Source organism: Marmota marmota, unplaced genomic scaffold, assembly GCF_001458135.2.
Source record: "Marmota marmota marmota unplaced genomic scaffold, marMar, whole genome shotgun sequence".
NCBI classification, from domain to species: domain Eukaryota; kingdom Metazoa; phylum Chordata; class Mammalia; order Rodentia; family Sciuridae; genus Marmota; species Marmota marmota.
This window is the reverse complement of record NW_026000338.1, coordinates 1,976,118-1,996,973: the sequence shown is the minus strand read 5'-3', so window position 1 is coordinate 1,996,973 and position 20,856 is coordinate 1,976,118. Positions and strand designations below refer to the sequence as shown.

Here is a 20,856-nt window from a genome sequence, read left to right as displayed (position 1 = left end):
GAAAGCCCTAAACATTCCTCAAAAACACTGTTAAAGACAGGGTATAGTAGCTAGTAGCATATATCTGTAATCCCAACTACTCAGGAGGCGGGGACAAATAGATCACAAGTACAAGGCTAGTCTTGGCAATTTATTGAGACTATGTCTCAAAATAAAACTAAAAAGGTCTGAGGATGTAGCTCAGGGCTAAAGCGCCCCAGGTTCAATCCCCAATACTGCCTTTCCCCAAAAAAACCTGTTAAAATAACAAATTCAGTAATGGTTGCAAAGCAAAAATCAATCATATTTCTATACACTAACAATGAACATTACAAAGAGAAAATTAAGAAAATCTCATTTACAATGGTATCAAAAAATAAAATACAATGCTTAGGAATAAACTTCATCAAAGAGGAGAACGATTTATACATTGAAAACTACAAAATATTGTTGAAAGAAACTGAAGAGGACACAAATGCATGGAAAGGCATCCAATGTTCATGGACTGGAAGACTTTACATTGTTAAAATGACCATTCAATACATAGTGATCTACAGAGTCAATGCAATCCCTACTGAAATACTAATGGCATTTTAAACAGAAATTAAGTAAAACAACCTAAATTCCAATGGGATCTCAAGGGATCTTGAATAAGCCAAAACACTCTTAAGAAGAATAAAATTGTAAGCCTCACAACTTCTTGAGTTCAAAACATATTACAAAGCTACAGAAATCAAAATAATGTGGTACTGGCATAAACATATATAGGCCAATGGAACAGAATACAGAGCCCAGAAATAAACCCTCATGCATATAGTGAAATGATGCTTGATGAGGATGCTAACAATACACAGTGGGGAAAAAACAGTCTCTTCAACAAATTGTGCTGGGAAAAATGGGTATATACATGCAAAAGAATGAAATGGGACTCTTATCATACACCATGTACAAATATAGACTCAACACAGATTAAAATCAAATGTAAGACCTGTACTAAAAAACTTACAGAAGATTACAGGGGGAAGACTGTATGAAATAGAATTTTGGCAATTATTTCTTGGATATGACAACAAAAATAAAAATTAATAGGAGTACATCAAACCTAAAAACTTCTGCACATTAAAAGACAAATTATCCAATGGGGAAGGATCAATTGGCCATAATTCTGGGTTTAATTCTGAGCTTTTAATTCTATGCCACTGGTCTATCCTTAAATTGATAACCACACCTTCAATTACTGTAGCTCTGCAGTAGGCTTTCAAATCAGAAAGTGTGAGTCTTCCAAAGTAAGGATATTAATTCCATATCAGATACATAAATTGCAAATATCAACACTGTATATACAGCCTGCCTGTTAGTCAGTTAGTAGCTGTCTGGGTTATCAGATTGGCTACTGGGGTAGGTACTGCAGTGCTTGTGTACAAGCAATCCTTATTTTACTTAATAACAACCCCCAAGCACAAAAGTAGTAATGCTGGCAATTTGGATATGCCAAGGAAAAAACCTTAAAGTGCTACCCCTAGGTAAAATGTTGAACTTTTGACAAGCACGCTAAGATAATTCCAAGGAGAAAGAACAGTATCTTCAATAAATGGTGCTGAGACAATTGGATATCCACGTGCAAAAGAATTTAGGCTCAAAAAGGGGGGATCCTCCTGACCTTAGCTTTGGCAGTGGAAGAAACGCATAAGAAGATTCTCAACATCATTAGTCATTAGGAAAATGCAAATCAAAACCACAGTAAGGTACTAATTCTTATCTATTAGGATGGCTACACTAAAAAATAGAAACAAACACGCTCACACACATAAAAATAATACAGAAAATAAAAAGTGCTGTCAGAAGTGTGGAAAAAATGGAACCTTAAACATTGCTATTAGGGATGCAAGTGGTTCACTGCTGTGGAAAATAGTTTGGCAGTTCCTCAGTAAGTTAAATATAGAATTACCTCATGACCCTGCGATTCCAGTCTGAGGTATATACCCAAAATAATGGAAAACAGGTACTCAAAATACAAACAAACTATATGAACATGCTTGTTAATGATGGCACTATTCACAATAGCCAAAAGGCTTGAAGTAGTTCAAATGTCCTCTCCAGAAGAATGGATTAAAAAACTGTGGTATGTAAGTACAAAACAGTTATCCAGTTACAAAAATTGAAGTAATAATGCATGCCACAAAATAGATGAACCTCTGAAACATTATGCTTAGTGAAAGAAAAGAGAACACAGAAGGCTATGTATTATATGATTCTATTTACATGGAATGTATGAGACAGATAAATTTACAGAGATGGGTTGCCAGGGGCTAAAGGGAGAAAGGAATAAAGACAAACTGCTCAACAGATAAGAAATTTTACTTTGAAGTGATAGAAATATTTTGGAAGTACTCAAAGGTACTGGTTTTACAACTGGGAATTTACTAAATGCCAATGAATTTTTCACTTGAAAGTGGTTAACTTTATATTGTGTAAATTTCACCTCAGTGCTTTAAAAAAGTGATCTATGACAGAATTATATCAAGAGTACTTAATTATAAGTATCAAATGAAATCTGACACATATTTCTGAAGATAGTTTATCAAATAAAATAATCGTAATTTTTCCCCAAAAACTAGATTTAACAGTCTCACAGGTCTCATGTGATATTAATGGTTAACATCACTAATTGTAAAGCATACAAAATTTTAGTAGCAAGACCAGGAAATACACTTGTTCGTGGATAATGATGGTCCCTAGAACTTGAAAACTGATATTTTTAAAAATATATAGTCATCCAGCAAACCAATCTTGGTTTCTAAATACCATTTTCCAATACAAGGTACAAGGTTCCTTGAAAAAAGACTGATTGGAGGGTTAGGTCAGAGAAAATGTAAAATGAACCTGGAATTTCATGTGATGCCAGAAAGTAAAGAAGAACCTGAAAAAAAGTTGGGGGGAATGACCAAAGGATTCAGGAGCCAATCTTAAGGCACTCCCAATGGCCTAAAGCTAGAACAACAGAACAACAAAATAATGAGCGTGCTAGATCAACATCTATGGGTCCATCCTGTAATAAATAAGTCCACAATTACATGAGGGAGAAGGAACAATTCTTCCTATAGAAAAATTCCAATTAAGAAATACAGAAGGAATGAGGGAAAGAGAAAAATGTAATTAAGCAAACACTACAATAATAATTGCTATAGACAAGATCCACTAATGCATACTAAAATTAACTAGTGAAAGTTAAGGGGGAAAAATGATATTTGCACACTCTCAAAGAATCTCTCCCAAAGTGTTTTTCATTATAAAGAGGAAAAGAGTAATTTTCAATGCAGAAACGCAGGAGGCACCACTTTAACCAAGTGAGGGTCATCAACATCACCAGGAATAAGATTTATCAACATCACATACCCCCAATAGGATACATTAAGAAGGACACAGCATAATTTCTTAAGACTGCTTACAACATTATAATATGGCTTCTACCTCCATATTACCACTGAAACTGCTTCATATTGCCAAATTCAAACACTTCACATATTCATCTTATGTATCACCTCTGTGGTATAACATTATTAATGATTCCTAACTTTCTGAAGACCCTTTTCCCTTAGCTTCTAGCATACCAATCTATTCCACTTTATTAACCTCTCTGGCACTACTGATTCTTCTTAAACATTTCCTTCCCTTTAGATACTGATGAGTTCAGGGGCTAGGAATGTAGCTTGGTGGTAGAGTTCTTGCTTAGCAAGCATAAGGTCTTTGGTTCAATCCCCAGTAAAATGTGCCCCATGCATGTGCACTTACACATACATGCAAATATTGATGGTTTCAGGAGATTCTTCCTTGGCCCTCTATTTTTTTCTCATCCTATAAAGTCCCCAGAAATTATCCATTACCACCCCAAAATAAATAAATAAATAAACAAAACACCTCCAAGACAATGACTCTCAAACTTTACACCTTAAGCCCAGACCTCTTCCTTGAGTACTTACCCTATATATGAGACATTTTCACCATATCTCAAGCAGCTTAAACTCTATATCACCTAAACTGAATGAGCTTATTTTTTCCATCTATTCTAATTCCCCACCACATGAACTGCTCCTCCCTATCTTAATTCACAGCATCAGTATCCACCCAGCTGTCTAGGCTAGAAACTTAGGAGCTATTCCCTATTCTTCTTTACCCTTTGTATCAAACTATTCATTAACTCTTGCAGCTTTACCTTCTGAACATCTCCAAAATCAACACCATAACTCTCCCTAAGACCTTGTCCCTTCTCTCCAATATTACTATAAACACTCTATGTTACTTACAAACAAAATGTCTCCACATTTCCATTCTTGTCTACCTACAATCCACCCTCCAATCTTCAAATTTTCCAAAGAAGACCTGTTATTTACCATTTCATCCCCCTAAAATACCCTTTCTCCACCTACCCACCAGGCCAACATCTACCTACAAGCCTTTATTGACTATCTACAAATTTTTCATCTGGAAAATCTTTCCTGACCTCTCTAGATTGAAAGTGTTTCTCCATTTCTGGGCTCCCATAAAATCTAGTACACAGCTCTATGAAAGCAATTCCCACACCTTACTTGGATTGGTTTATCTGTTTTCTCCTTAAAAATCTTAATTTCTTAATAGCCTAATCATATGAGCTGTATAGGCAGTCTCTACAAAGATTGTATTTTATTAAAGAATCATGGTAAACCAAAATTGTATGACCTTGTCTGCCAGCGTCTACCAAATGGCAGGTGCTAAATCAAAGTAAAAATGGCTTAATTCAATACCCAGCACCCCAAAAATGGCTTAAGATGATAGTGGCATTTCTTTTGTAAATATAGAACTGTTAGGTGGTAATAAAGCCTAAAAGAATAGTATGATTTTACTACTTTTGAATGTATGACAATATTCTAAGCTAATAATATATGAAGATCAGCTTAAAAGACAGTTTTTAAATTTACATATAGGTTTATTTTAAAAGCTTTAATCTAGCTATTCATCAAGGTAATTGATCTGGGTACACAAAAGGTCAACTAAATAGGAAGTAAAATTCATCAATGAAAATTGTGACTGTAGAGCTAACAAGATGAAGGGAAAGAAATAACTCAAAAGACCTGTATTAGAGTTTTAGTTCTGTCACTAATTAGCTGGAGCGTAACTGAACTACTTGAGAGGAATTCAAAATAGAAATAATTATAATAGCCTAACCATATGAGCTGTATAGGCAGTCTCTACAAAGATTGTATTTTATTAAAGAATCATAGTAAACCAAAATTGTATGGCGAATTTTAAAGGACTTAATAATTCACAAAGTACTTTTACATGTATCATTGCTCCAGAATTGTGGGAAATTAGTAAGGTAAATCTTATTCAAATGCTCATTTTGTAGTCTAAAAACACTGAGACTGAGATAAAGTAACTAAGGGAAGGGAATACTCTCCTGCTTCTAAACCCTGCCCTTTTTCCATGGTACAAAAATATTTGTTGACAAGTCCTAAAAAGTCTCATGACAGGCAGTGCAGGTCCTTATCACTTCTCTCCTATATTACTTCAATATCCTCCTAACTTATGATGCCACTATCTACAATTCCTGTCTATTTCTAATCTGTCCTTCAAACTGCAGCCAGAAGCACATTCCTGAAACAAATTTGAAAATGTCATCCCTTATTTAATATTAGCCATCCCTCAGTATCCAGGGAGGATTAGTTCCAAGACACCACCCATACCACAATCGAGTCTCTTATATAAAATGGCATAGTATTTTCATAAAATATACACATATCCTCACATATATTTTAAATCACCACTAGATTACTTTTAGTGCCTAATACAATGTAAATGCTACATAAAGAGCTACAATATTGTGTTGTTTAAGGCAATGACAAAAAAGTCTATATATATTCAATATAGATGCAATTTTTGTCCTGAACTATTTTGATCTGCAAATGATTGAATCTATGATGCAGAACCCAGGGATATGGAGCATCTACTATACTTTATAGACTAGACATGTCCAATAGAACTTTCTGTGATGACAGAAATATTCTATTATCAGCTTGCATGGTCAAATACAATAGCCACTTAGTCACATATGGCTGCTTAGCATTTAAATTATGTCTAATGTGACTAAGCTACTGTTTTTAATGAATTTAAATAGAAATTTAAATAGTTACATGTAGCTAATACCTACTATACTAGACAGTGAAGCACTAATACGGAGCCTTTATTTTATTTCCTGATCCATGAGAAAAACCACTAAGTAAGTAAGTAGAGACAGAAAATGTGAAATTTTAAATTATTTTGTAAACTAAAAACATTGTAAAAATAGCTAGTACTATTATAAGTATAGGTTACACCAAAGTGCTAGCATAGCTGTCTCTTTCTTTCTTTCTTTCTCTTTTTTTTTTTCTGTATTTCCTAATATTTCAATAGTGGGTATGTACTGTTTTGGTAACTCTTTTAAATATAAGAACCTGTTTTGAAAAAAGAAAGCTAAGTATATATAGCTTTGTATTAGGCAGAATCAAATACAGTAAGCAGAATGCCTGTGTTACAGAGTAGAAGAAACCACTGAAATGAACAAAAAAACACGGGGCCTCAATCTTTAAAGAATCCTACAATAAAATAACAATGAAAAATTGGTTAAATCTAAAAGCAGCAGAATATTTCCAGGAAAACATTGCAAACATGTTAAAGACCTTTTCACATTATACAAAATAATCATTGAGTCACATACAGGGATGTTAATATGTATTACTAGTAGACAAAGTGAACTAGACTTCCAATAAATGAATATATTAACACAACCTAAAAAAGGACAGTTCACCAACTGAAAAGATTAAAAAAGATTTTTTTCTATTATAAAGACAAATATATACCAGGCTTGGTAACCCATGCCTGTAATCCCAGCTATTTGAAAGGCCTAGGCAAGAGAATCACAAGTTCGAGGCCAGTCTGGGCAACTTAGCGAGACCCTGTCTCAAAATAAAATTTTAAAAAGGTGGGGGGAGGGATGGCTGGGATGTAGCTCAGTGGTAGAGTAACATGAGTAAGGCCCTGGGTTCACTCCCAAGTACTACCAAAAACAAAAATACAGAAGAAAGAAAAAACACAAGTATATCAAACTTTGCCTAGTTATCTAAAATATCATGGTACAGTTTGTCTTCTAGCTTCCAAACCCATCCTCTCTTCCAGAGGTAAGCACCATTGCCAATTTGGAGTACATCCTTCCAGTTTTCTTTGCATTTACATGCATGTGCGCGCGCGCGCACACACACACGCGCGCACACACACACACACAGTTATGGGCTAAATTGTGTCCCACACTTCCAAAATTCATATTTTTGAAGTCCTAATTTTCAGTATTTTATAACATGACTGCTTTTGGATATAGATCCTTACATGAGGCAATTAAAAAGTTAAATGAGGTCTTTATGGTGGGCCCCAATCCAATATAACTAGTGTCCTTCTAAGCAGAGATCAGGACACACACACACAGAGAGGAAACCACATACCTGATCCTCTTGAAACTACATGCAAAATAAAGTGTGTGTTGGTGCATTTTTCTAAGGAGAGAGTCCATGGCTTTTATTAGTCTCAAAGGGTCTAGTGTTGTAAATGAAAAGCTTATAACACTGTTATGAACTTTGGCTTCCCCCTACTAATCTTAATAACTAATTCAAATCAATGTGTCAATGGCTTAAAGAATGTTATTTATTCAACTATCTGATTGATGAGTCCTTTGAATTACTCCTCTCAATTCCCCACTGCCATTTTCAAACTAAGACTTTTATATTTCTATTCCTTATCATTTACAGTCTATGTAAACTTCACCTTTATTCACAACTTTTATAATACTGCTATTGTTCTTCACTAGGTGACCTTAAAACCTATGCTTACTTTCCTAGGTGATTTCAGAACTTATTTTACTTTTTCCTCCATGTTACTACCATCTCTCCAATAATAACAAATACTAAATTTGTCATCAGTCTCAATTTTTCTACTCCTATCCTTAGATCTACAAGTGCCATGAGAAGAGGCAGAAAAATACAAATTTGTGCCATTAAAAGTTCATACAAGGTGGGCACGGTGGCGCATGCCTATAATCCCAGTGGCTTGGGAAGCTGAGATGGGAGGATCTCAATTTCAAAGCAAGCTTCAGTAAAGGTAAAGCACTAAGCAACTCAGTGAGACCCTGTCTCTGAATGAAATACAAAGTGGGGCCGGGGATGTGGCTCCGTGGTTGAGTAACCAGTTTAATCCCTGGTATACCCCCCTCCCCCCAAAAAAATTCATACTTCCACTTTGCCAACATTGCTTCTGAAAAGCTTATTACTACCAATAAAACAGACTCACAAAGAGGCACTATATGCAAAGAGCACGTCCCAATAAATTAGAGTTGGGAAACACCTTAGTGATCTGGTAGCCAAATATTATTCATTTACAGAATCAGAGATCCTAAAGAACAAATGCATTAATTAAAGAAGTTAATAAAAAATAAAAATTTAGCTTAGATGTTCCAGGGTCCTGGCCCAATGATCACTCCACTATGACATGCTGTGCCCTTTGAACACCAGTTGTTTTAACCTCATTAATATTTTAAAATCAAAATGTTTTAAATTATCTGTATTTTCTTTATAGTAAGACTAAATTATTATTGGCTCAGACCCCTTAATAGTATTCAATATCATTCCTCTGTAGCTTATTAGGTGAAAATGACACAAGGGAACAATTAAAAGCTTTACTGAAATCAAAATAGACTGTACTTTTAAGTGCACTGTCACTCTCAAGAAGAACTGAATAAATTCTATATATCTTATTCTTCTTAAAATCAAGCTGGTTATTTCCTAACAGCTTTTGTTTTTGTAATGATTGCAAATTATTGTTTATTGATTTGTTCAAGTATCTCCTAATACCAGAGCCAAGACTAAAATCCAACTCTTATGATCACTGGTTTATCAATGTTCTTTCTGTAAGATTAACCATATTTAAAGTGAGTTGTGATCCTCAATGATACAAAGTCAGTTCTATCTTTAAGAAGATACCTATTTAAGTTATCATTAATGGTTATTTATTCTGCTTCTTAGAGGTTAACATTACACAATGTATGCATGTATTAAAACATCACATGGCACCTCATAATTAGGATAATTTTTATGTTTTCTTTTTTTCTTAATAACTTTATTTTATTTACTTATATTTATGTGGTGCTGAGGACTGAACTCAGTGCCTCACACATGCTTGGCAAGCTCTCTACCACTGAGCCACAACCTCAATACCAATTTTTATGTTTTCATGTATCAGTTAAAAATAAATTTAAATGTAAATGTCTTTCTTGGTCTCCCAATAAAAGTACTATGCTATGTTATGGATATATTCACCCAGAACATCTATGTTTAAACAATCATCAATGTGATGGGTTAAGAGGTGGGGCCACTGGGAGGTGATTAGGGCATAAAATTGGAGCTCTTGTGAATGGGATTAGTGCCTTCAGAAAAGAGTCCCCACAGAGCTGCCTTGCCTTTTCCACCAGTGAGGACATAGTTAAAAGGCATCGTTCATGAACCAAAGAGCAGGCACTCACCAGAAACCATCCAATTTATAGTATTTTGTTACAAGAACCCAAATAGACTAAGATGATTAGTCTAAGAAATTATTTCTTGAAGCTGAAGATGTATGTCAGTGGTAGAGCACTTGCATAGCACATGCAAGGCCCTGTGTTCAACAACCAGCACTGCAAAGAGAAAAAGAAATTCTTTCTTATATGCACATTAAATCCCTCTTCCTTCAACTTAACTCACCATCTTTATATCATAATTTAATGCCCCAGGTAGGGTCGGTATTACTCAACTGTTAGAAGGACAGCTTTTAACTTTAAGCAATCATCTTTCCTGTATTTTAAGTGTCACCAAATCTCCTCCTACCCTTTTGAGTTCCATGCTAAACCATCTATTTAAAGACACCCTTATTTTTTCCTGTAAGTTCTATTTTTCATTCTCAGTATATTTTGGGTCTGTTCAGTAATCACTGTAGTGATATGCACCTATGCTGGGAAAGTTAAACATGAACTAGGATCTCTAAAAAGTAGAGTAGGAAGATTATTTGCCTAATCATCATTATATTCCCACTTTGGTTAATATAAATGCTAAAAAAAGTGGTCTTTTAACTTTCATCTGCTTGGTTAACTATCAGGAGTCAGTCAGAGATGAAAAGTGTAAAGAGGGAACTTACTATTAGAAGAAATTAACACTCCCATCCATTGTCCCTGAGGCCAGAGCCAACAAGTAAAAATAAACAGTTTCTATCCAAAACAACTACACAATGGTACACACAAAGTAAGCATGCTAAGAAAAAAGGTGTGTTAAACCTCACTGGGAATATCTCAGACAAACCTAAGAGAAAGAATAGACTATTTTGCTGCATGTCAAAGGGCTTGAGCTGGTAAAAAACAAATGAAAATTCTGAATCTGGCATGAAAATATAAGCAGCTCCTTGAAACTACTCTCCAGCAACACTGGTAAAATTCTAAAAGAACAACCATTTGAAGTCCCTAGAAATGGTCCTGAGGGCCTAAAGCAAATGAAATAACATTTATTGAAGAAAATATATGAAAGCTCAGTAAGAACAGCAAGAGCCTGTGGTGATGAACCAGAACATACTCCCCGCCTTCCCGTCCCAGTTCAGTGATATGACAAGTCCACTGGAGAGAGACATGGACCGCTCCCCTCAAGTTCCTATCTTCTAGGAAAGGCAGAACTGAAGCATTTCTCATTCTGCCCTCAGGGACTTGTTGCTGAATCTAAATTCTGGGTTACTGTGCCAAAAAGGAAAGAGCTCCCTTGTTCCACACATCCCCACTGGAACAATATAAGCTCTGCCTTGATGTGATACTTTTGAGAATAATGAGGCCTCATTTACCCTAGAGCTGGATTGTAAAATCTTGATTCTATACCAAGAGAGGCAAGCCACTGCTCCCACTTTCACCTGAATTCAGCTCCCCAAGTGAGAGTATAACTCAGAAATGTACCAATGTTTCCAACCTCAGTCTCCAGACTGTGGCTCAGAGATTTTGTCTGGCAGGAGAAGGTGGTCCTAGAACAGGTAGCTCTTAATCTCTTCCCAGAAGAGTTGACTCATTTGCAACTCAGTGTGAAAAAGTTCAAGCCTTAAGTTTCTCTTAAAAGTGGAGGTTGTGGTGAAAAGCAATTGAAAGGAGACTGACTGGGGTAAAAATGGGAGTTCATAATCCACTTGAATCAAACGTACGAAATATGAAGAGCTTTGTAATGTTTTGAACAACTAATAATAATAAAAATATACATAAAAAATTAAAAATAAAAAAAGAAAGGAGACTGACTAAATCACTGGACATAGAGGTTAAACTATAGGTAAGCTGGCTTGCCTAAAGAAAATCAATGAGGAAGACGACTGGAAGGCACTATCCTGGAGTCAGAAAGAAATTTTCAAACACAGACCTCAGCAACCACCCCTTAAGGGAAACTGACTTGTGCCCAAGGGCATGGTATGATCTGCCAGCAATTAATGCGAGCACAACTGGGAGAGAGACAAAGACAGCCCTGCCCAAATCACTATCATCTGAGGGTGACCACAGGTACTCCCAAGGCTTTGCCTCTGAGAAGCAAGGTCAGAGGGTTAACAGAAGGGTGGGGAGTGACAGGGCAGAGGCAGCACTAAAATAATCCACCTAGTCTCTAAACAACAATAACCAAAAAAAGGCAAAACAAGCCCTAGGAGGGAGACCAGTACCCAGAATTGCTATATTATCTAAAATGTCCAGCTCCAAAAAATAGTTGTGAAATATGCTAAGAAACAGTAAAATATGACCCGGGGTAAAAGAGACAAAAGAAACTGTCTATGGATTTGAGCAGAAGTTATACTGAAGAGAGAAAGCTTTCAAAATCATCATAAATATGCTCAAAAATCAAAGGAAACCATGTCAAAGAAGCAAAGGACGGTGTGATAACAATGTGGTGTTATAGGATATAATGAACAGAAAGTAATTATTTAAATATAAATATGGGAGTTGAAAAGTACAGTAACTGAAGAATTCAGTAGAGGGGTTCAACAGTAGATTTGAACAGAGAAAAGAATTAGTGAAAGAAAAGACAGCTCAATAGAGATTCAATCTGCATAAGAGAGAGACAAAAGAGTGAAGAAAAATGAGCAGAGTCTCAGAAAAATATAGGACATTATTAAGCACACCAACAAATGCATGACAAGGGTACCAGAACAGAAGGAAAAGCAGAAGAAAAACCATTTGATGAGAAATGGCTGAAAACCCCCAAAGTTTATTAACTAGAATAAACACATACACATACAGGAAGCTTAACAAACTTTAAATAGGAAAAATACAAAGAGAGCCACAGAGACATAATTGTAAAACTACTGAACTCCTGAAAGAAGAAGAAAAAAAGAATTCTTACTAACAAAGGAACCTGAAGAATAATAGAATATTTCTTAAAGAAATAATAGAGGCCAGAAGGCAGTGGGTTAGCATATTCAAAAATGCTCAAAGAAAAAACTCTCAAGCAAGAATACTATATCCAATAAGATATTATTCAAAAATGAAAGTGAGACTTGCCAAGATGGTAGAATAAAGGCACCCAGCATTCACCTGCATTTCTTTAAAAAAATTTATTTTTTAGTCGTAGGTGAACACAATACCTTTATTTTATTTTTATGTGGTGCTGAGGATCGAACCCAGTGCTAAGCAAGTGCTCTATCTCTGAGCCACAACCCCAGCCCTCACCTGCATTTCTATGAAACAGAATTAAAACAAGTGGAGGGTAGCTGCTCACTGAGGTAGATGATCATGGGAGAACACTGGAGTTCAACAGTGGAAAGAGTTGAAGAAATCCAGAGACATTGATTAGTGGAATAGTAAGTGATACAGAACGCCCCTGCACTGATTGCATGGAACCTTCGGTGGGTATAGAGGAGAAAACAGGCAAAGTCCCAGTGAACACCACTGGCATAGGACTGAACACACTGCAGAAATACAGGCTAAACAAACAATAGCCCTAAGATTCGCATGAGGAACCAGTATGGAGAAGTTCTCTGCATTTCCCAGCATATGTTGATAGTACTTTAACCAGGAGCCATCCTGAGAAATGCCCTATTGTTTGAATTTGCTGCTTTTGGAAATATCATGTGGGGGAACAAAGGAACTTCCCTTTGGAATCAGTGATTTACCAGGCCATCTATCAGTCTAGGGGAGTGAGCAATCACCTGTTGACGGTGCACAGGAAACAGAAGTGGGAAAATCAAAATCATGGGCATTGGGATCATGCAGAACTTGCTGATATCCCTTCCAACAAAGATCTTTGAGAATACATAGCATCCCTCTGCCCTCAGGTTAGGACAGGGCATACTGCAGAACCAGTTTCAGCCCTATACTCCAAGTGTACAGATTTGCACAGAAGATTTGAGAGATCTGCATTCTGTGCTGGCTTTCTGAAATACCCCAGCAAAAACATCTACCCTGTTCTTGGAGTGCATAAGACCCAAATGCTCTGAAGAGATTTTGTTTTCTAAGTTCTGCCTTCTGCCCTAGCTTGTTCCAGCATACAAAGAAGCTGAGAGGTATTCCAACTGACTTCAGCTACAAATCCATTCCATTAGTCACCTGATTAGCACCACAAAAAAAAAAAAGGGGGAATATGAGAAACCCCCAGCCCTTGCTCTGTGCAGTGTAAAGATGAAGAGAAGCTCTGATCAGTATAGGCTGAGTTTTCACTCTTGCCTACTCATCAAAGCACCTCAGCAAAGAGGATATTTTTATTAATACTTTTTTGTTGTTGATATTTTATTTCTCTCACTTCACTTCTTAGTGATATTTTTCTTCTTTTTCTTTCTTCTTCCAGTTTCTCATTTTTCCCTTATCTCCTGCTACATTTTTTCCTTCAATTTTTTTAGCTTTTCATTTTATTCAATATTATTTTCACCCTTTATTTTGGGTTTTTGATTGTGTTGCTGTTGTTTTTATTTGGTTTTTACTTTCTTTATCTGCTTTATTTCCTATTCTCTCTTCTGTTCTTGTGATGCTGGGGATTGAGCCCAGTATGTCCAGCACATTGGGCGGGTGTGCTCCTGCTGAGCTACAATGCCCAGCCCAGCTCAGAGTAATTATATCTTGCTCTGGCCATGACCTAGGTCCACTCAAACCCTGGGAGATACTTCAAAAAGAACAGGAGAGATAAAAAAGAAAGGCAAGGGGAGATCTGAAGTCCTACTTCTCAACATTCATCCACATAGCAACAGCAGAGAAAAATAACACAACTGTTGTGGGCACCAAACCTATGAGGGACCTCAGCATCAGTCACTCCCAGACCTTATCAGATAGCACAATGCTGATAAACTAGAGGTGAGTGCCACAGAAGGGGAGCAGTTATAGTGGCCCCTACCTCTCCCCAAGAAACAACTGGAATGACACCAATGTCTAAACAAAAGGAGAAAAATTTTAGACTCATTGCCACAATGGGAACAACCAATAGCAAAACTGCTTTCAAGTAACATAGCCAATATAAACAGAGCCTGAGGAAAACCCCCCAAACCTGATAAGAACTTCTATTCCCACTTTAGGAGTAACCATAGAGGTTGCACCCCACATATTCTGTTGTTTACACCACATCTGCCTGTATCACAGGGACTCCACTCTTACAAGACCTACAGAAAAAGAGGGTCACTCGAGCTCTGAACCAGTACACACTGTGTCAAAACTCACTAATCACAGCCAAAGAAGCCACAAGGAAACAACAGTATGAAGTCCAATTGAAATTCAACTCAACACTACACAACAAATGGATATCCCAGAACACATCACCAAGAGAAGGCTGCTTATTAAGGTCCTTGTATATAAGTGAAAGAGACACCCATCCCAACAGATGTACAAATCTCAACATAGAAACACAATAAATATGAAAAATTTTTAGGCAATATGACACCTCAAAAGTTCATAACTCTAGTGACATGTGCCAAAGATATCAAAGGGGATGAAATGCCAAAAAATTCAAAAGAATTATCTTTAAAAAGCTCAATGAAGGGCTGGGGTTGTGACTCAGTGGCAGAGTGCTTGCCTTGCACCTGTGAGGCACTGGGTTCAATCCTCAACATCACATAAAAATAAACAAAATAAAGATATTGTGTCCATGTATAAGTAAGAAAAAAATTTTTAAAAAGCTCATTTTGGCTGGGGTTGTGGCTCAGGGGTAGAGCACTCTGCCTAGCCCGTGTAAGGCCCTGGGGTCGATCCTCAGCACCACATAAAAATAAATAAATAAAATAAAGGTTAAAAAAAAAACTCAATGAAATCCAAGAGAATACTAATAAACAGGTGAATAAATTAAGAAAGACAATTAAGATTATGGATGAGCATTTCAGTAATAGAGGTTTTCAAAATGAACCAAATCAAAATTATAGAAATGAAAAGCTCAATAAGTCAGATTAAACAAAAGACTCAGTTGAAAGCCTCAACAACATATTAGATCAATCAGAAGAATATCAGAGCTTGAAAACAACTCTGCCACAACAGTACATGTAAAAAAAAGTAAAAAAATATTTTAAATAATAAAACACACAAGATCTCCTGCCATTAAAAGATCAAATTAGCCAGGCACAGTGCTGTATACTTGTAATCCCACCAACTTGGGAAGCTGAGGCCAGAGGATCACAAGTTCAGCAATTTAGTGAGACCCTGTCTCAAAATAAAAAATAAAAAGGCCTGGGGAAAAAGGGCTGGGATGTGGCTAAGTGATTAAATGTCCCTAGGTTCAATCCCAGTACAAAAAATAAATAAATAAATAACACTTAGGGGCTAGGGTTGTGGCTCAGTAAGAGAGCGCTTGGCTAGCATGCATGAGGCACTGAGTTCAACTCTCAGCACCACATAAATATAAAATAAAGATATTGTGTCCACCTAAAACAAAATATAAATATTTTTTTAAAAATACAGTCCGAAAATTAATCTAAAAAAAACACCCTAAGCTATGGGTGTATTGGTCATCAAGCATGTGTTTAGCATGAATTAGGCTAAGTTCACTCCCCTCCATCAAACAAAAGCACAACAAAAACAATAACCTAATTAAAAAAACACACAAAGGATAAGAATAGGCATTTTTCCAGAGATAAACAAATGGTCAAAAAGCAAACTGAAAAATACCCAATATCTTTAGTCATAAAGGAAATAAAAATCAAAACCAAGATGTGATGCCATCTCACATGCACTAGGATAGTTACAAGCAAAATCAGATAAAAAGTTTTAGTGAGAACATGGAAAAATTGGAACTATCATATGTTTCTGGTGGAAATATAAAGTGTGTAACCACTTTGAAAAACCAGTCTGGCAGTCCCTTCAACAATTCAACAGTTATTAAATGATTTGGCAATTCTACGGAAGTATGGAATATGAATATCTCAAGGAATTAAAAACTTAAGTTTGTACAAAAACTAATATATTTATGTTTATATAGCAGCATTAGTCATAATAGCCAAAACATGAAAACAACCCAAATGTCTATCAATTGATGAATGAATAAAGAAAATATTGTATATCAATACCATGGACCATTATTTGACCATGAGAAGGAATGAAGTACTTATATAGGCCATAATATGAATAAATGTAGAAAACATAATGCTAAGTAAAAGAAGCCAATCAAAAAAGACCAATTATATAATTCCATTCATATGAACTATCCAGAATAGACATTATATACATACACAGAATGAACATAGATTAGTGGTGGCTTAGGGGTAAGGAGGATAGGAGGAGGGGTTATAGAAAGGTCACAGCCAAAGGGTATTAGGTTTCTTTTTGAGTTAATAAAAATGCAAAAATTGTGCCAATGGTGATATGTAAAACTGAATACACTAAAATTCATTAAATGGCACATTTAAATAAGTGAAATATATGGCATATGAATTATAACTCAATAAAGATGTTACAAAAAATAAATGAAGAAATGTACAACCAGTATTGGGATCAACAGTCAAGAAGTCTTTGAACTCAGCTTTAAGATACTGAGGAGAAACTATATGATATCTCAGTTTACATATTAATGAAATAAACCCAAAATTCTATCATTCAAAATTTACAAAATTTTTAATATTAAATGATGCAGTAGACTGGCAGCTGTATAATAAATCATACAATTTAAATCTTATATGAAATATTCCAATTTAAGAATAATTTTTGTTTAAGGTGTTTCTCTCTAATAAAAGTGCTCTAGTAATTATCTTTATTAGTCAACATTTATTGTGTCCTTAGTAACTGCCAGAGTCCTTTTAACCCTTAAATTAGTACCTGACACACAGAAGGCAATAAATGAAAGGCCCTGAAGGCTGTCATTTATCCATATTGGCACTTAGTTTCCTCATTTGCAAAATTAGAAGGGCTGGATATAACACTCTATAGCAGCACTGTCTGAGAGAACTTTTCATGATGCAAAAATCAACTCTAAGTGCATCAGTGACCTAGGAATTAGACTAGAAACCCTGCACATACTAGAAGAAAATAAAGGCCCAACACTTCAATATATTGACTCAGGAACTGACTTCCTTAACAAGATTCCTAAAGTGCAAGAAGTAAAATAAAAACTCAATAAATGGGATGGCATCAAACTAAAAAGCTTCTTCACAGCAAAGCAAACAATCAAGAACCTGAAGAGAAAGCATACAGAATGGGAGAAAATCTTGGCCACCCGAATCTCAGATAGACCATAAATATCCAGAATGTATAAAGAACTCAAAAACTTAACACCAGAAAAGAAAAAAAAAAAAACCACTTAATAAATGGGCAAAGGAACTGAACAGACACTTCTCAGGAGAAAAAAAATGGATGGTCAACAAATATATGAAAAAATGCTCAACATCTCTAGCAATTACAGAAACACAAATTAAAACTACACTGAGATTTCATCTCATTCCAGTCAGAATGGCAATTATCAAGAACACAAGAAAAAAAATAAATGTTGGCAAGGATGTGGGGAAAAGGGTAAGCACATAAATTGTTGGTGGGACTGCAAATTGGTGCAACCACTCTGAAAAGCAGTATGGAGATTCCTCACAAAACTAGGAATGGAACCACCCTTTGATTCAGTTATCTCACTCCTCAGTATATATCCAAAGAATTTAAAATTAGCATACTACAGGGATGCAGCTACATCAATGTTTATAGCAGCACAATTTGCAACAGCTAAGCTATGGAGCCAACCTAGGTGCCCTTCGATAGACGAATGGATAAAGAAATTCTGGTATATATACACAACGGAATATTATTCAACCATAAATAATGACTTTATGACATTTACCAGTAATTGGATGGATCGGGAGACTATCATGCTAAGTAAAATAAGCTAATCCCAAAAAACCAAAGGTGAAATGATGTCACTGATATGTAGAAACTAAACCACAATAAGGGAGAAGAGGAGAAGAGAAGTTCAATAGATTAGACAAAAGGGAATGAAGGGAAGGGAGGGCGAATAGGAATAGGGAAGACAATAGAATGAATCTAACTTAAATTTCCTATGTACATATATAAAAAAATACCTAAGTGAATCCCATCATATACACTCATAAGAAAAAGATATATTCCATGCTTGTATAATTATACCATAATGGGTTCTACCATCATGTATAATTTTAAAGAACCAATAAAAAATTTTTTAAAAGTATATTCTGAGATGATGGAAGAAATGTTCATTACCTGTGTCATCTGATACAATAGCTACTAGGCATATGTGACTACTGAGCCTTTGAAATGTGGCTAATGCAACTGAGTAGTTAAAATGGATAACCACATCAAGCTAGTGGTTACCTTACTACACAGCACAGCTGTTTAAAAAGCACTAGTTTCTTTTCTACAAAATTTCATCTAAAAGTGCCGATCTAACCCACTGACATGATTTCACAACACTACACTAAAATTTCCTTCCAGATCTGAAATATTATGCAATATACTAATGACAAATGTTTGAGGTGATGGATATACCATTTCCATGATCTGATCATTACACATTGCGTACATGTGTTGCAATATCACCCTATTCCTTATAAATATATACAATTGTGTGACAACTAAATATTATTTTTAATTTTGGAAGTTGGGGACATGAAATATTCATTGACAATCAAAAATCGTTTCTCAAACAAAGCTGACAATACTTTAAAGTGATACCGATGAACAAGAGGTGAAAATGAAATTTTTTTGTCAATATATGGGAAATAAAGACAATACTCAAGTACAGATAACATTTTTAAAAACTGTCCTGAGAGATTATAATGCACACAAAAGTTAAAAGGCACTATAATCACTGTTTACATTCATAAATTAAGGAAAAACAGTCTTATGGCCTCCAAAGTGACTTGTGGTCACAGAATACTTCTGAATATTCAAAGGATCATCCTGTTTATATATGAATTTAGGGCGGTCTATGTTTTGGAAAGATAATTATGATTTTCACCTATCAAGGAGCACCCCTATCAGCAAGGGAATTAATTGATGCCAATTCAATTTTCCACTTGTTTATAGGTGGCTTCCTGTCATTTTACAGTGCCCTCCAAAATGCTACTTCTGAGTAAACTCCAAACTATAGGCAATTTTGAACCAAATTCCATTACTAACTTTAGAAAAAAGTACAGTCTTCTACTCATTTAGAAATGTAAGCAGGCTGGGAATGGTGCCTAGTTTTTTTACTATCAGAAAAAAACTACAAATTCTATGAGACTCCAGCACTCCAGGTGCCCTCAGCCCGGAACCTCTGGCTTGATCCCTCTTTACTTTCCCTAAAGGTTTTTTTTTTTTTTAACCCCTTTTTAAAATTACTCAGCTTAATTTCCTTCACTTACTGCTGCTTCAAGTTAGCCCTGAAAATGTTTTGTTTTGTTTTGTTTTTCCTAAGTGCTCTCTCTCACCTGAAGTCATGAGAGCAACCTTTTTCCTATTAGGTCCCCTTGCCCTTCACCCTACTATTCCCAGTGAACGGCATCTCACCTGGTAGATTCGAGCGTTTCCTGAGGCGCCGCGATGATGTGACAGCCACCGCGGATCTGAGCGACAAACAGAGCCTAGAGACCGGATCAGAATCGCGGAATACCGGCGCTTTTCGAAAGCAGCCGCCGCGGCTGCCCAACGCCAAGAATGTATCGCGAGCAGCGCCATCTTGAGCGAGGAAAGAGGAACCGAGAGAAGAGGATTGTGGGACACTGGCGGACTGAGCGCGGCTTTCTTAATCTTCCCGCCCCTCCCCCTCGTTTTCCCAGCCTGACACCGGAAATAGCTTCTCTTTAAGACTCCAGTACTTCTGTTTAGCCTCTTTTGGCTCTTGCGCTGGACTTTTTCTTTTCCTAGGGTTGCCAGATAAAATATAGGATGCTCAGTTAAGTTTGAATTTCAGAAAGTAATTAATCACTTTTTGGTATAAATAAATGTGGCCCAAATATTACCTTTGATGGGGCTGGGTTTGTGGCTCAGTGGTAGAGTGCTTGCCTAGCATACTTGAGGCACTGGGTTTGATCCTCAGCACCACATAAAAATAAAATAAAGAGAAGTCAATGAAGGTAAAATAAGGTTTTTTTTTAAATTATTACCTTTGGTAAATCCAGCAAACAAATCTTGTCCGTGGTTCCACTCTTACTGCCTCCAACTCAATGCTACACTCCACTCTCCACTTTCACTATGCATATTCTTTCTCCACTTTCCCAGTGCACTAACGCTCCAGGGTAGATTAAACTACAGACATTAATTTCCCCTGGGAGAAGGCTTCATCTGTGAGAGTCACTACCTCTCTTGTAAAAGCTTCTACTTTGTTGATTGTTCTCTTTTATGTAAACCTGGAGGCAGTTTTTTGTTGTTTTTTTTTTTTTTTT

At 36.1% G+C, this 20,856-nt stretch overlaps 1 protein-coding gene across 2 annotated transcripts in view; it reads right to left on the bottom strand.

Annotated features, from left to right (window-relative positions):
• The window catches only part of Abcb7 (ATP binding cassette subfamily B member 7), a 90,945-nt gene extending 70,764 nt beyond the window's left edge, over positions 1–20,181 (bottom strand). For both annotated transcript variants that reach the window (XM_015505845.2, XM_048797461.1), the window contains exon 1: positions 19,982–20,181. In XM_015505845.2, coding sequence (XP_015361331.2) covers positions 19,982–20,149 — 168 coding nt within the window. In that variant the 5' untranslated portion in view covers positions 20,150–20,181. The remainder of the gene's footprint in view (positions 1–19,981) is intronic.
• Between the last annotated feature and the right edge of the window lie 675 nt (positions 20,182–20,856).